Below are 18,096 nucleotides of genomic sequence, written 5' to 3' on the forward strand. Positions count from 1 at the left end.
CTCAAATTAAACCTGAGAGTGCACTTTCATCCCATATCCATTATATAACTATCTCTTGATTATGTTTTGGTAAATACCTGAAAACAATTAAAATTGTGTCTGTGTCCAAACATATATGGACCTAACTGTATATATATATATAACGTGTGTTATGGTAACGAGTGCATTGCTGCAATGCATAGCTATAAATCATCCCTCAGTGAAAGGCCAGCCACCATCCACCAGGAACATTCTACTCACCATCATCACGAAGATTAGGGATGAGCAAACCCCAAACATAGTAGTGGTTAACCCTATTGAAGTCTATGGCCTGTTTCACAGGATTTCAGCTGGTAGAGCAGTGTGAACATCAAGCTTTGACAAAGCATTTGCAGAGCTTTCAGTAAGCTTTGTTGAAGCTTTTTCAGTACCATTCAACTCCATTTTGTAAATGTTAAACACAGCTCCTAATGGGAGTGCTGACTGACACTTTAAACAAGCACTTCTTGAAGCTTGTTGAAAGCCTATTGAATCCTAATAGCAGCTTGTTTAAAGTGGAAATCAGCACTCCTATTAGGAGCTGTGTTTAACATTTACAAAATGGAGTTGAATGGTACTTTAACCACTTGCCTACCGGGCACTTTTACCCCCTTCGTGCCCAGGCCAATTTTCAGCTTTCAGTGCTTTCGCAACTTGAATGACAATTGTGCGCTCATGCAACACTACACCCATATGAAATTTTTATAATTTTTTTTCCACACAAATAGAGATTTCTTTTCGTGGTACGTACTCACTGCTGGGTGTTTTATTTTGTGTGCTATAAACAAAAAGAGAACAAAAATTTTGAAAAAAAAAAAAGGTTTTCTTTGTTTCTATTATAAAATTTTGCAAACCGGTAGTTTTCTCCTTCACTGATGTGCGTTGATGAGGCAGCACTGATAGACAGCACTAATGGGCACTGATAGGCAGCACTAATGGGCACTGATAGGCGGCACTGATGAGGTGGCACGGATAGGCAACACTGATAGGCGACTCTGATAGGCAACACTGATAGGCGGCACTGATGAGGCAGCACTAATGATGCTGCACTGATATGCAACAATTATGGGCGATAGACGACACTGATGGGCACTGATAGGCGGCACTGATGGGAACTGATGGGTGGCACTGACTGACAGCACTGACTGGCGGCACTGCCGGGCATTGACTGGCGGCACTTCTGGGCAGCACTGGTGGGTGGCACTGCTGGGCGGCACTACTAGGCACTGATGGGCACAGGTGGATGGCACTGCTGGGCACAGGTGGGTGGCACTGCTGGGCACAGGTGGGAAGCACTGGTGGGCGGTACTGCTGGACACTGATCATCAGTGCCCTGATGATTGGTGCCAATCTATCCTCTGACAATTGCCGGTTATCGGCAGTACTTTCCTCACGCTGTGACAAATTGAGGAAAGCGCAGCCGATAACCGGCAACTGTATTTACCAGTGATCTACTGTGCCATTGGACACGGCTGATCACGTGGTAAAAGGCCGCTGTGATTGGCCTTTTCCCACATCACGTGATCAGCTGTGTCCGTAGGACACAGCGATCATGGAGATCACCAGGTGCGCAGGGGAGGGACCGTTCTGGGAGGATGTCATATGACGCCCTCCCAGAACTTGCTGGCCGCAGTGAAGCCATTATTCGGCTACCTGCAGTCAGCAAGTGGTTAAACGCATCAGCAAGCTAGATGTTTAATCTAGATCAGGGTTGGGGTCAAAAATCATGCTCAGAGTCAAAGTCAGGGTCAAAGACTGTAGTCAAAGGTCAGGATCAGTGTATTTTAGGTAGAAATAAAAAAAAAAGCACTTTTTTATTTAGTGTCAATGTTTCTCCAATCTAAGCATTGAAAGTGTGATCTCTGTAATTTACAGTTGTGATGAGATAGCGATAACTCCAATGTTAGCTGAATAACACAGGCAGTGACTCATTCCAGAAGACATCTTGTAGATCTTGTGAAGTTTATTTCATAAACTGAGAGAATCTTACAACAATGAATATCAGATAGGTCAAAAGATCATAATGTGATCTTCTTCATGACATGAGGCTTGAAGCTGAAATACCTTACTGAGAAGGGGGTGGGCTATATATACAGCATGAACTAAACCAGAGGAAAGGGAGGAGCAGAGACAAAATATAGAGAACACTTAAAGGCATATAACAGTCATGTGAAAGATGACACTCCCTGTCGAAATCTATGATTTCTAGTATACCAAACTTTAGTTCAAGTCCAATATAAGAAATGAAGATTCTTTCCAGGAACATCTGCAACAGAAGAGGGAAGGGAAGAACAAAGGAAAACAATGCAAACATTTAGCATAATACTTGCAGATGTTGGTCTTGAAAGTCCAGGCTGAGACATGGAAATCCATACTCAGAGGGGAAGGCAGCAACATGCACTATTCCTTCTTGTGAAACATGACAGTCAGTGTGTTTTAGGTAGGATAACAAAAAGCAAAATGTGCACTATTGTTTCTTGGCCCTACTATGGCTACAAACAACAAATACCATATAGAATGGTTTATTTATTTATTTTGAGTTGTTCTTTGGGGGCAGATTATAGTAATAGCAAAAAATATGCAGCTAAATAAAAAAATATAGCATTTTGAGATTTTGTTTCAGCTTTCCTTTGAGAATAAAAAAAACTGAAGATATCCATTACTATTTCCTAGCAAATGAAAGCCCAATGTGTTTTAATAAAAGAAAGCTATAATTCACCTGGATACACTAAGGTGGGGATCCCCCTGTCCATTTTTAAGGCAAACACAATCAAACCCTCTATTCTCCTCTATGGAGCTACAGGTGGACAGACTTGTCCATTTACATCCACTTACCTCTAAACCGATCTGGAAGGGGATTAATTCCCCTTTCCTCTAGTGGATCAGATCAGATGGCAGTTGGGTGTAAACGGACAGCCAGTCCATTTATATCCGGCCGTCCATTGAGCAGAGCAGGCTGTGTCTGTGTCTGGTCTGCATAAGCGGAGCAGACACGGACCTGTCATCTGTCTGGTAGACAGATCCTCAGCTTGGAGGATGCACATGAAGTTCCACAACAATATGATTTGACACTTTAAAAGTGGCATTAAAGAAAAAACTGAAAAAGACATACCAGACCCTCATACAGGCATGCAGCCTGGGTAGCAAGAATATAGGGGGCTGCAAGCGCATAGTTCCTCTTTCCTGAACCATACCAGGCCACATGCCATCAACATTTTGAGGGTACTTTGCAAGAGGGATGGGGGCAGCAAAGCCTCCCCTTTTGCAAGGCATCTTATGCCAAAGTTGAAGGGGCAAGAGCCTCATCCCCACATACTGTCCCCCAAAAAATGATATGCGGGTTTACAGAGAGGAAGAACCCAGATATCCAGCTTCCCTGGGGAAAGGAATATAGGATACATTGATACCTATGTATTGCTATTTCCGTAAAGTGGAAAAGTTAGTCTGTTATTTTTTTAGTTACGTTCGCAGACCAAGCTATCAAGCAAAAGTGGCAATTAAACAGTTGAGACAATCCATTTACCACTGACAAGGGTGATTACCCAACTTTTATTCCTTCATGTAAAACCTTTATTCCAAAGGGTAAAAAAAAAACTGTTGTTTTAACATCTTAAAAAGTGTTAGCTGGTGTTCAGCCTTAGTTTGTTAGTCAAGTCCATGTAAATCTGCTAGCCCATCTAACACCTCCCACTCCCCAGACTGACAACGCTGCTGTCCAAAAGGTGACTCCGTTGCTCCTCCATCCAGAGTGCAGACACCCTAGGACATGAAGTGTGTTACTGACCAAATCACCAGGTGAAAATAAAGGAAAGAAGACTAGAAAAACAAACAAATGCAGCCACCAAAATTGACACTAAACTCTGGTTTTAATGCATGTATTCTTAAAGTAAAACCATAGGCAAAACTTTTTTTTTTATTTTACATAGAGCAAGGGAGGGTTATTATTTATTTACTACAGGTACTTATATAGCACCATCAATTTACACAGCACTTTACAAATATTGTACATTTACATCAGTCCCTAACCCACAAGGGGTGTAACAATCTAAGGTCCCTAACTCACATTCATACATACACATACTAGGGCCAATTTAGACAGGAGCCAATTAACCTACCAGCATGTCTTTGGAGTGTGGGAGGAAACCAGGGTACCCAGAGGAAACCCACGCAGGCAAAGGGAGACCATGCAAACTCCAGGCAGGTGGTGCCATGGTTGGGATTCAAACCAACAACCCTAGTACTAGCCAGGCGGAAGTGCTAACCATTCAGCCACTGTGCTACCCGGGGTTATGATCCCCTACCAGATTTTTTTTCACCACCTGTGTCCCATTGGGGAGATTTCTCTTCACTTCCTATCTCAAAGCCAAACAAAATCCCTGCAAGTTAGGGAAATCTCTTGGGGCCCACCAGGTCATCAGAACTAGTGTCCCCACTAGAGGGTAAAATTTCCCCTCTATTACTTTTCTGGGGACAACTCAAAATTTTACTTTCAATGATAATAGTAAACAGGATGAATAGAGAGGGTGAATCTCTCTAACGGGGACACACAGCAATAAAAACCTGATAGGTGTTCTAATCCCCCTCCACTCTATCCAAAGCTAAAAAAAAAAAAAGTTTTTCCTTTAGTTACACTTTAACTCAAAAGAGTCCTTTCTGTTGATCTCAGCCTTTTCCAATTCTCTAAAATTCCCTTTTTTTGGCTGCTGTGATCGAACTACCTGTTAGAGGGTGGCTATGTTCGTTCTGCATGGTTGCACAGTGTGTGTAGGAAAATATTATTATTATGCAGGACTTATATAGCGCCAACAGTTTGCGCAGTGCTTTACAAAATAAAGGAGACATTACAGTTACAATACAATTTGGTACAAGAGGAAACAGAGGGCCTTGCTCGTTAGAGCTTACAATCTAGGAGGAAGGGTTGAGTGATACAAAAGGTAATAAGTGAATGAAAAATAGCCACCCTCTCTTGCTTGCTCTCAAGATGGATTAGAGACTATGGACTATGGAATTTGTATTGTGCATAGAACAGTGCACGTGATGGCAACTAAAGTATACTGCTTGTGACAAACAAACAAAAGTGAGGGGGGAAGGAGAGGTTTGGGAGCTCACAGACAATGTTATAAGGAGGCAGAAAAACACAGTAAAAAACAATTTCATGAAAAATAGATTACAGGACCATTAAGTAGTGTATGTGTATGATATTTTTTTAAAAATAAGGATATGGTTTAGTGTGGCTTTAAGGATTGGTAAGCTGCAATATTGGGTTCAATACTGCTTTAATGTCATAAAAGTGACCTCAGAAACAGAAAATACTAGAAATTATGATGAACAGTGGCTAAATGGTTAGCATTTCCACCTGGCAGTGCTAGGGTTGCTGGTTCATAATCCCAACCACAGCACCACCTGCCTGGAGTTTGCATGTTCTCCCTGTGCCTGCGTGGGTTTCCTCCTGGTACTCTGGTTTCCTCCCACACTCCAAAGACATGCTGGTAGGTTATTTGGCTCCTGTCTAAATTGGCCGTGGTATGTGTATGTATGAATGTGAGTTAGGGACTTTAGATTGTACACCCCTTGGGGGTTAGGGACTGATATGACTGTACAATATACAGTTGTGTTCAAAATAATAGCAGTGTGTTGAAAAAAGTGAATAAAGCTCAAAATCCTTCTAATAGCTTTTATTTCCATACACACAAATGCATTGGGAACACTACACATTCTATTCCAAATCAAAACATGAAGAAAAATATATTAAATTTGTGTTGTTCCTCTAAAAAAAAATGAAGAAAAGTGAATATTAGACTGTTCAAAAAAAAGCAGTGTTTGTATTCTTTACAAACTCAAACATTCACTATATAAACTGAAAAATGTTTGAAGATTTTGCTTTCCTTTGAATCACCTAATTAATATTTAGTTGTATAACCACTGTTTCTGAGAACTGCTGTACATCTGTGTTGCATGGAGTCAACCAACTTCTGGCACCTGTGAACAGGTATTCCAGCCCAGGATGATTGGACTACATTCCACAGTTCTTCTCTATTTCTTGGTTTTGCCTCAGAAACTGCATTTTTGATGTCACCCCACAAGTTTTCTATTGGATTAAGATCCGGGGATTGGGCTGGCCACTCCATAACGTCAATCTTGTTGGTCTGGAACCAAGATGTTGCACGTTTACTGGTGTTTTTGGGGTCGTTGTCTTGTTGGAACACCCATTTCAAGGGCATTTCCTCTTCAGCATAAGGCAACATGAACTCTTCAAGTATTCTGATGTATTCAAACTGATCCATGATCCCTGGTATGCGATAAATAGGCCCAACACCGTAGTATGAGAAACATCCCCATATCATGATGCTTGCACCACCATGCTTCACTGTCTTCACAGTGTACTGTGGCTTGAATTCAGTGTTTGGGGGTCGTCTGACAAACTGTCTCCGGCCACTAGACCCAAAAAGAACAATCTTACTCTCATCAGTCCACAAAATGTTGCGCCATTTCTCTTTAGGCCGGTCAATGTGCTCTTTGGCAAATTGTAACCTCTTCAGCGCATGTCTTTTTTTCAACAGTGGGTCTTTGCGGGGGCTTCTTGCAGATAGCTTGGCTTCACATAGGCGTCTTCTAATTGTAACAGTACTCACAGGTAACTTTATACATTCTTTGATCTTCCTGGAGCTGATTGTTGGCTGAGTCCTTGCCATTTTGGCTATTCTTCTATCCATTCGAATGGTAGTTTTTTGCTTTCTTCCACGTCTTTCAGGTTTTGGTTGCCATTTTAAAGCATTTGCGATCATTTTTGCTAAGCAGCCTATCATTTTCTGCACTTCTTTATATGTTTTCCCCTCTCCGATCAACTTTTTAATCAAGGTACGCTGTTCTTCTGAACAATGTCTGGAACGACCCATTTTCCTCAGAATTTCAGAGAGAAATGCACTGTAACCAGCATGTACAACATTTGCTGCCTTCCTTCCTTAAATAAGGGCAATAATTGCCACCTGTTTTTCAAAGAATGAATGACCTCACTAATAGAACTCCACACTGCTATTATTTTGAACATGCCCCTTTCAATTAGTGATTCAATTACACAGAATCAGCAGCATGCATGTCATGACTGTTGGGTCTGTTGGATTTCTATTACTCTACTACACCTGCTAGTAAATTATTTGCCATGTAGAAATATTATTTCTACCAAAAACAGTGATTGATCAGTTAGTGATGTCTGACTGCTATTATTTTGAACACAACTGTATATATGTATATGTAAAGCGCTGCGTAAATTGATGGCGCTATATAAGTACCTGAAATTCATAAATGAACAACCATACCTGTCTACCAAAAACATGTAAATCACTGTGTATCAGGGCTGACATCAAAGGTAACCAGGCATGAGAATGACGGGAAATAAAGAAGAACAAAAGTTCTAGTCCCAAAGAGAGCAGCAAAAAATAAGTTTCAGTACAGAAGTGGTTAAGCAAAGTGTAATATTTGAATTTTAAAGCAGTGTCTGAGGGATAAGGAACTTTACACAAGAGATAAATCAGGCTGGTGTCACACACACAGAGCTGCAGTCTGTAAAAAAAAATGTTCAGTGCCACCCACCATGCAGAGATGTGAAATCTGAGAATGGAAGCATCAGGAAGACCTATTGGGAAACAAGAGGAAGGAGAAGGGAATTCTCACACACACACAAAGAGGATCTGTGGGGGGGCACAGAGGAGTCACAGCATTGTGCCGAGAGGAGCTGCTGATGACAAGAGCACGCATCACACTTCCATGAGGCTGGCTAAATCCAGAAAGTTGGACCTGCAGTCTGTGCTCATATCTCCGGGACACTCACAGGTCCGATTGCCTCCAAAGTTTGGATGGACACAAGCAGCAGCTCAAGTCTGTGGATTGCTCTTGTGCTATCAGCGCTCAGCACAGGTCAGTACTCACAATTATACTACATCAGTCTGTACAGCAGCTTTTCTCAACCTTTGTGTCCTAGAGGAACTGTTAAAATAATTAGAACTTATTGGGAAATCCCTGCTAAAACCAATTCACAGGGGGGAAGGGGGGGGTGTCAGTGGGAAAGATGCCTCTTAAATTGGTGACCAGTAGGAAGAACACCCCCAAAGATCACTAGGTTCATAAAACTTGCTCTGCCAAGTTGTTTGGGTCCCGGAACTATCTAGGTACCATCAGGTGGGGATAAATCAGTAACAGCTCAAGGGAACCCTGCAAAAAAAAACAGTTCATTGGGGGTTAGGGAAAAGTTTCCCTTACATTGGTGGCCAGTGGGAAGAATGCTGCCTTTACAGACAGCCGAAAAAGATCATGGGGTTCATAGAACGTTCTCTGTCACGTTGTGTAGGTCCCAGAACTATCCAGGTACCATCAGAAGGGGGTCAATCAGCCACAGCTCAAGGAACCACTGCAAAAGCCAATTCATTGGGGGTCTGGCCAGGGAAAAAATGCATCTGCACTAGTGGTCAGTGGGAAGAATGCCTTCCTTACAGCCAGCAAAAAAGATCATTGGGTCACGCCACTGGCTCTGCCAAGTCATGTAGGTCCCAGAAGAATCCAGACACCAACATAAAGGGGCTACTCAGTCACAGCTAATGGAACCCCTGCAAAAGCCAATACTCTGGGGGTCAGGGAAAAATGCCACTTAGCCAGTGGCCAGTGGGAAGAATGCCTTCCTTACAGATACCCAAAAAGATCATTTGGTCATGTCACTCTCTCTGCCAAGTTATGTAGGTTCCTGAAGAATCCAGAAACCATCATAAGGGGGTCAGTCAGTCACAGCTCAAGGAACCCCTGTTAAAACCAATTCACTGGGGTCAAAGAAAAACTGTCCCCTCTATTGGTGTCCATTGAAAAGAATTACCCCACAACAGGCAGCCAAAAATATTAATGGGCCATGCCTCTTGCCAATTTATGTAGGTCCCACAACCATGCTTGCACCATCAGATAGGGAGGTCAATGAGCCACAGTTCAAGGAACCCCTGTAACCTCTGGAGGAACCTTAGTTGAGAAAGGCTACTTTACACTATCCTAGAAATGTAAAATAAACTTACAGAAGGTGCAGAATATGGAACCTACATATTCTGACAGTAGCAAAGCACTGGTGGTCTACTGAGAACTTTGAAACTCTTTGATATAATGCTTTTATTGTATTGCACTGTATATGAAATTTATAAATAATGTGACCAATTGAATAGTAGCTTCATATAGTTGCCTAGTACAGGGAACAAGATGACCAATACCAGGGGGATGGTTGGCAGAAAGATTTTCAGTATGCTGGAAAACCTCTGGATTGTAGAAAAATGCATCACTGGGATCCTTGGTGAGAATCCTTGGATGCTATCTGTATGGCGTTTTCATGTTCGCCCTGTGCTTGTGTGTGTTTACTCCAGTTTCCTCCAACACTCCAAAAATGTACTGATGGGTTAATTGGCTCTACTATATCTGATATAAGGGCCTTAGATTGTAAGGACAGGAACTGACATGTATGTAAATTGCCAGAGTTATATAAATACTGTGACAGTGTGGCAATCTGTCACCCAGGATTCTCAACAAGGCAGGTTGAGGGGCTCCAGGCTAAGTGTTTGATACAGAGGAAAGTGGATTTTCACTTTCCTCCTTTGTTTGTAAGGTCTGTTTTGGGATCTGGAGCCTGGAGATTTCAAAGAGATCTGGGAGGGATGAAATCTCCAATCCTGGGACCAGGTTTTGGGAATGGCCAGGAGACTGATTGCACATGTGTGTGCAGGCCTTTTCAGAGAGTCAGGATCAGAGTTCTGGGCTCCACCCCGGCAGATAGGAGTCAGGAGGGCTCCACCCCGGCAGATAGGCGTCAGGAGGGCTCCACTTGGAAGACAGGAGGTCACTGCCTGGAAGTCAGGTGGGCTTCACCTAGGAGAGGTGGAAGCCAAAAGCAGCAAGGGGCTGCTAGAGACTAGCTGTGTGCTAGAGGCCAGCGGTGTGCAAGTGCCATATTTTAGGAAGAAGTCTGCAGGAGACAGACAGCAAGCTGAGTATAAGCCAGGAGGCTGAACCGTTGTTTTGTGGATGATCGATACCCCTGTGTGGGAAACGTCTGTTTGAACTTTCATTTAAATAAAAGTGGGCTAAAAAAGGCCTTGAAAAATAAGCGAGTAGCTGTGTGCGTTTAAAAGCTCTACCACGTTGAAGCGAGTTCCCACAATACCCATAAAAAATATTATTGCAATGGCATGCAAAGTAATTACAACTGTAGACAGTGGCCAGATGAGCTTGTGCATCTTTAGAACTTCCACTTTTTTTTTACTCCAATGAGCTGTAGGCTGGGTTATAACATAAAAACAAAAATATGGTCTGGGGAGCCCACACTTATATAGAAAAAAGTGAGGTGTCAGCACATAGACAGGCGAGGTGTTACCAAACCACAAACTATACAAAGAGAAGAAAATAGACTTACACACTCATTGGCTCATTAGTTTATTTGAAAAAGGATAATAAATAAAAGAATCACGAGTCTGTGACCCAAGACCCTCCCACCCCAAAGACCTTTTGGTCTAAACACTGCACATCACCCTGAACCAGGGGCAGACTGACCATTTGGAAACTCGGGCACTGCCCGAGGGCCCGGGGTCAGTAGGGGGCCCCATGAGATGCCCCTTATTCCTTTTTCATAGGCTTTTTTGAGTTTGGGCAAGGACACAGGGGCCCCATGATCCCCTATTGCCTGGGGGCCCCATGCGTTGTCAGTCCGCCCCTGCCCTGAATACACCATCCCCACCGTGAAACATGGTGGTGACAGCATCATGTTGTGGGAATGCTTTTCTTCAGCAGGGACAGGGAAGCTGGTCAGAATTGATGGGGAGATGGATGGAGCTAAATACAGGGCAATCTTAGAAGAAAACCTGTTAGAGTCTGCAAAAGACTTGAGACTGAGACAGAGATTCACCTTCCATCAGGACAACGACCCAAAACATCCAGCCAGAGCTACAGTGGAATGGTTTAGATCAAAGCATATTCATGTGTTAGAATGGCTCAGTCAAAGTCCAGACCTAAATCCAATTGAGAATCTATGGCAAGACTTGAAAATTGCTGTTCACAAAATGGGCAAAAATGTCCCTCTCTAGGTGTGCAAAGCTGGTAGAGACATATCCAAAATGACTTGCAGCTGTAATTGCAGTGAAATGTGGTTCTACAAAGTATTGACTCAGGGGGGCTAAATACAAATGCACGCCACACTTTTCACATATTTATTTGTAAAACATTTTGAAAATCATTTATCATTTTCCTTCCACTTCACAATTATGTGCCACTTTGTGTTGGCCTATCACATAAAATCCCAATAAAATACATTTACATTTTTGGCTGTAACATGACAAAATGTGGAAAATTTCAAGGGGTATGAATACTTTTTCAAGGCACTGTAATGCATACTGCAACTCACCTAATCACCTTTTTCCTTTTCAAATGCACCTAAAGCCACATTTTTCAAACGCATTTTGCCATGTTTAGATGCGTTCAGGTGCGTCACTCGTCAAGTGTTTTGGCATTTATTCATTTCATTGGCCAAAATATTAACTTATTCTGCCAAAATGCTGCTGCCAGGAGGAAAGGCGTCTCGGAGAGATGGCCAAACGTCCTGTGCACAAAATACTGTACACAGACCAAGTGTCTGCAGGTTCACTTTGGACAGTATGTGGCTGATATTCCTCTCTGCAGGAACAACTCTCCGCCAAAGGTAGGTACTTGCAAGTAGTTCTTTTGCACCAGATGTGATAGTGCAATAAAAGGAGTGGAGCTTGGCAAAAAGGGGTGAGGTTTTCTTGTTGATTATACAGATTTACAAGATATCACCCAACAAGTTAGATATGTAGCTCCAATTACATATTGCACATAACCATGTTGGAGTGGACTGCTAGTAAGGAAAGGGTGGGTTGTTAGTTCTGGTTCACAGCTAAGTGATTTAAAGTGCTTTTCTAGAAGCACATCAATGTTCGACATGACAATTATATTGTAACCTATGGTGCACGTGTAGGCAGGTGTAGTCTTGTTTCTCCACTGTAGGCAGCTCTTGTCAGGAGCAGCAGTACAGCTTAAAGCAGAGTTCAACTCACTCTGTAAAAAAAAAAAAGTCAGCAGCTACAAAAACTGTAGCTGCTGACTTTTAAAAAACAGCCACTTACCTGTCCCACGATCCCGCATTGCCCCCGATGCAGCCCGTTTCACAGGCCGTCCTGTATTCCAGGAGGCCAGCATCTTCAGTGTAGGCACCTAGCTGTGACAGGTTGTGGCTTCACAGCCAGGTGCCCACTGAGCACGAGCGAGTAGTGCTGCGCTTCCTGAATGGCCCCATTGTCTTCTGGGACCTGTCACGTATACCACAAGACTTGGGGAGGGAGGGTAGGAGGACAACTTCTGCTTCCGATCGCCTAGGCGATCGCAGCAGAAGTGGCAGGGGGAACCTGTCAAATGCGGGTACCCGTCCGCCCCCCCGCTCCCCATAGTCCCCACAGGTGCCAATCTTTAATGGGGAGTGGGGGACCAATCTTTAAAACGGAACTTCCCCTTTCGGGTGGAACTCCGTTTTAAGGGGGAAGTCAAGAGAAACTAGGTTTACCTATGATTCCCTTGGTTCTCTAGAGCAGTGTTCTGGTTGGTAATGCTGCATCCAGGTGACGCTGGCGACCATCTTGGGTCACAAAGAGTCTTTTTAAGTCCTTGGCACGCATTTGCAAAGTGGCTAGTATAGGGAGAGCATACCTGTCTGTCAGGGAGAGCACTAGCAGTAGGGACAGGTTCCAAGGTAGGGACAGCTCAGGTCCTATGTCTGCAACTCGGGAAGCTCGCTTTTGGGTTGCCCCACTCCACCCTCCTTGGCATATGCTGTCTGCAGCTCAGGCCTACTACTGATGACTCTCCACTGAATTGACTGTAAGTTCCTGGTAGGGTGGGCTCCCCCACTTGGTGGTTGTACCGTTTGCAGTTTGGTTACTGCAATTCGGGCCTCTTTGTGTTTCCTGCCACCGCACCACGCTGCACCCATCTAACACACGTTCACACCTGAGTGTTGTGTTGCTTAAGTTTTGAAAGAGTATATAAGCTTTTTGGGGGCAGGGTCACACATTTTTGGTCCCTATAGACTTTAATGGAAGCATTTGAAAAACACCCAAAAACATACGTTTTTCAGTTGATTTCTCGCTGCTCCTTATCCTAGCATACCTCCCAACTTTCTGAGATGGTAATGAGGGACACCTACTAGCAAAAGTAAAAGGAGAATTGTAATAAAAAAAATGTTGAGTTACACCGCCAAGTGTACTTTTACCACGGCTATTCCTTTATATTGTCTTTTGAAGATTACACATGCAACAATTTAGAAACTGGATGAAAGCTTTAGCACTGTGAAACACTTTTTGATAGTAAGTAGTGCATTTTATATACAACTATATAGATCAGACCAAAATGAGGAGGAATGAGGGACAAAGAGACTTTGCTCACAATGAGGGACAGTCCCTCGAAATAAGGGACAGTTGGGAGCTATGTCCTAGTAATTAGCTTTCTGTTGGCTTAAACAAAAATGCTCAAGCCTGAAAATGCCTGACAAACTAGCATGAAAAACATTCCAAAACCACTTGTTCACAGAGTGGCCATTGGCTATTTCATAGAGTGGCTTGATAAAAGCAAGCAAGGTCTGCATTTTGAGCATCACTGGCAACAGCCAGAACATTTAGAGGTGCAGCAATTGTGCAAAAAGATTGTCTTACAACCTGGTGCCCAAACTGTGGCCCAAGGATCACATTTGGCTCTTTGGCATTTGCTGTGTGGCCTTCAGACTCCAGCAGGGGTTGGGAGCATTCATTTGTAAAGGAGTAGTCACAGTGATCTGCACTAGCCTCATGTAAGGTCCCTAGTCTCTCAATGTCATGTCTACGGTCTACAACCAATCCTACACAGTCCTTTTCTCAAATAAGCCTGATAGTCTTCTCTAAAACTACATTTACTGATCACCCTTTGGTTATTTCAAGGGCTGCATTTGAAGTCCCCTATACCTAGTAAGATGACAACCCTGGTCTAACTTGTTGCAAAATCTCTTCAAACGTAGCAATTGTTCCCTGTTCATTAAACAAAGAGTAAAAAAAGTTTCACTGTGTGTCTACCACATTGACCTTCTGGTCTGGACAAGAAGAAGCCTGGCAGATGTCTCCTCATAATTCTGTGTGTGGCCACCCATACATAGTCCCACTCTGATTTAGAATTCCTTTGGATATCGTTCTAATAGAAGTCAGCCGTATGGCACAAATGCTGTGTTTATTAGTGGACAGCTGTAACAACAAGCAGGACAAGGTGTACTCTGAGATTGTGTGCAGGGCAGTCAGGTTCCGTGTAAGCTCTCTGGTAAACACTGGAAAACAGCAATACTGGCCAACTGTTATCCCAAACCTTTCCCACCACACACCTTGTTTGCTGAACATCTTTCCATGTGTTCTATGACTTTATGACACCCGACTGATAATAACAGGACTGAAAAGTCTAATCAAAAACAAGGATTTAACTCTATACCACAGGACCTCTTATAAAAATTTTGATACCACCCATCATCCAAGAAAAGCATTAAAGTAGTAAATGCTAACAGAATTTTTAGTTTGCTAAAGCATTGTGTATCATAAACAATAGTATTTTTAAAAAAATAGAACATTTTTTTTTACCTTTTTTTAAACATTCTTACATCTCAGTGCTGCTGATCTCCTGTAGACTCCTTGTAGTCACTTCTTTCGTACATGCATTCCATTGATGGCTGCATGGATGTTATGCGTTTTCTCCTGGAAGTTGATGAGTGATCACCCTAGGCACAGAGTCTAAATGGCACCTTGGTCTTTACCAGAGCACCCAGCAAGGGCTGAAGGGGCTGGTGACCGTAGTGGCCCAGGCTACTTTGCTGCCCTCAGAGTCACCCCACCAAATAGTTTTCAGGAACAGGGTGGCTACGATGTGGAGGTAGGATAACAGCACTACAACTACTATGGGTTCAGATGAAGGTCGAGGCAGGCAGCAGAAGGGATTAGTCAGTGTACAGGCAGGGGTTGAAACAGGCTTCAAGCGAGAGTGTTCAGTGTTCAGGCAAAGGTCAAAGCGGGCAAGAGTAATTAGTATTCAGGCAGAGGTTGAGGCAGGCAAAAGTAGTCAGTGTCTAGGCAAAGGTTAAGGAAGGCAGCAGGTGAGAGTAGTCACTGTTCAGAGGTCAAGGCGGGCAGCAGGCAAGAGCAGTAAGTGTTCATTCAGGGATTGAGGTAGGTGGCAGGCAAAAGTAGTCAGTGTACAGGCAGTGGTCAAGGTATGTGGCAGGTGAGAGTAGTCGGTGTCCAGGCAGGCAGGTAACAGGCAAGAGCATCAGGAATGACAACAGAGGGCAGAAGACAACGGAGGAGTCAAGCAATCTGGGCCGGTAAAAAGCAAGGTAGGAATTAGCATTGTTGCAAAATCAAGAAAGCTGTGAAGAAGTCATAGCATCGATGTCCTTAAGAGTGTTTAAATACCCTCCTAAGCCTATGTACATGCGTAGTGGAAGGGACGCATGCACGCCTTTAACGCACACCTGTCATAGCCAAAAGGCCACTATCCGGTGCGTGTGTGATATGCTGCATGCAAACAGGACAGACCAAGCCCCTGAATATAAAGATGTGGATACTATGGGTACTGTAATATTGGCATTTTTAAGGGTAGGCTTCCTGATTGTACCAACAATGGACCATGCTTGTGTAATGTGTTGAAATGGTCACTTCTTGTCTCTATCAAAAGCCAATGTGACAGGGTGGCAATGCAGGAGCAGAGTTGGGAGACAGGAACAGAGCGTTGTCACCCTATCACAAGAAGTGCCAGAACAAGGACATTAAAGTGGTTGAAAAGGCTCCAGGTAAAAACCTGTGTACAGCAGCCCCCCCCCCCCCATACTTACCTAAGCCCCATCACAATCCAGGGATGTGCATGAGAGTCTTGGCTCTCTGGGAACTCTCCTAATTAGCTGAGACAGCAGCAGATCCATTGGCTTCCACTGCTGTCAATTACAGCCAGTGAGCCAATGAGGAGAGATGGGGTGGGGCCGAGACTTGGCTCTGTGTGTGAATGGAAACGCAGAGCAGTGGCTCAGCAGTAAGCCTACTTGAGTGCCCCCATATCAAGCTGCTTGCTCTGGGGGCACTCGGCAGGAGGGAGAGGCCAGGAGTTCCAACAGGGGACCCCAGAAGAGGAGGATCAGGGCTGCTCTGAGCAGAACCACTGCACAAAGCAGTTAAGTATGATATGTTTGTAATTTTTTTTAAATTGCATTTAATATCACTTTAATAGCACAATCAATACGTATTTTTTTTATTACAGCTGCAGATTTAAAGCAGGCTTCCTACTCCCCGACAAACAACATCCACAATCCCTCTCTAGCTAATCACTGCAGCAAATTATTATCGAAACATCCCAATGTAAACAGCCCACATCCCTTCCCTGTTCCTGGCTAAATAGTGGGAAGATCCTTCTTTGGGTGTCCACATCGCTGATGACATGGACCATTGGCTTCAGAAAAATATACTCAAAGAGGGAACTCCTAAACTCAAATGCGTAATTACATAAAGGAAAATTTCAAACAAGCTCAATAGCAATGGCGAAGCAACTCCTACACTTTAAGGCTTCCCTTGTTTGCCACCCAACAGTAGACAACCGACCAAAACTGGGTGAAAGAGTACAAAATAGTTTTAAACATGGTAAAAAAAACGTGTTTCAGGGGCAACACCACTCCCCCTTTAACGGCGCTCAATACAGTAGAAAACTGGGGTTGACCCAGAGAAAACAGTGACTTCACAAGTTATGGTAGAACTAGTACTGTACTGTCCACATGCAGGAACAACTTGACAGCAGATGCTGAGCAGCAATACAGGCTCCACTGATGTTTGAGCACAAGTACTCGTGCAAGTACTCGGTATTGGCACCGATACCAGTATCAGTATCATTGCAACCCTAGTTTGAGCTAATTCCCCATTGGCTGTCCATCAACAGATTTCTCATAGGTCCTCAAGACACCAGCTGTGGTGTGATGACCAGGTCCAGCGTGTACCTCTGTATCACCAATCTCCACTAAAAGAAAAATGCCAATGAGGGACATCTAAGATGGGCAATAAAAGGTTTAAATATGACTTTTGAAGTTTTACAGAAGTGTTAAAGCTTATATGATTTTATTAATTGGGTTTACAGATGTTCTAAGTAACATGTAGAGGACAATATGGTTTTGATTTAGCTGTATGTGGCACTTGGGCCAAGCTAAGAATTCTGGTGCGGATACCTTACCACACAAGATATATGGAACCAGCATGTGACCCAATATGACAGCGACCACATAAAACTGAAATAAAAGAGTGGAGCATGCCTTTAAATGGTTCAGTTGGACAAGTTGCGGTATACTAAACTCCTTTTCAAGAAAATGTCTAAGCAATAAATCAGGCTTTACAATTATTTAGAGGAACATGGTCTTTAAATCATTTCATGCTTGCGGTACATCATCCTGTCATACTATTCTTGTTTTTTTCCTTTTTTTAATGTATTAAAAATGTAAAGGAGGGCCAACGTGTATATCAAACTCTAAAATTGCCTAGGGGTTTACTAACACCTGTATGCAAGGATCGACATACAATTTTTACATTCATACTACAAGCATCTATGTGCATTTTTATAAACAATTTATCAGTTTTGTCTGTCTTCTAAAAACACTTCTTTTGTTTGTTCATTAAACAAATGTATACTCACTATACACATTACAGTCTGAGAAAGCAATCTCTGTACAATCAAATTGTAGATTTAAAATCCAGGTTTTTTGCTAAATTTGCGTAAAGCAGTATTAATCCCTAAAGCAAGCATTTGTTGTATTGCAGCTTTCCAAATCTTAGATGTGATGGATGCACTAGTTTCCTTATGTAGGTTTTCTTTCTTGTATTTTCATCTGGTCATCCAGCCAGTAAGTTTTTTGTTTTTCAAAAGAAGCTCTCCAGCAGAATGTACCAGTTACAGAGATGAGACAAACTATTTAACACTGACGGGGTGCTTACAATGATCAGCTTTTATTTATTTATG

At 43.0% G+C, this 18,096-nt stretch overlaps 1 protein-coding gene across 1 annotated transcript in view; it reads left to right on the plus strand.

The window, feature by feature from the left end:
* The first annotated feature begins 7,622 nt into the window (after positions 1–7,622).
* CYYR1 (cysteine and tyrosine rich 1) overlaps positions 7,623–18,096 on the plus strand; it is a 139,311-nt gene continuing 128,837 nt past the window's right edge. The window contains exon 1 of the mRNA XM_089659552.1: positions 7,623–7,932. Coding sequence (XP_089515678.1) covers positions 7,872–7,932 — 61 coding nt within the window. The 5' untranslated portion in view covers positions 7,623–7,871. The remainder of the gene's footprint in view (positions 7,933–18,096) is intronic.

This window comes from Staurois parvus, unplaced genomic scaffold (genome assembly GCF_062004578.1).
Source record: "Staurois parvus isolate SC_StPar_1 unplaced genomic scaffold, SC_StPar_1.0 ptg001162l, whole genome shotgun sequence".
Classification (NCBI taxonomy): Eukaryota; Metazoa; Chordata; class Amphibia; order Anura; family Ranidae; genus Staurois; species Staurois parvus.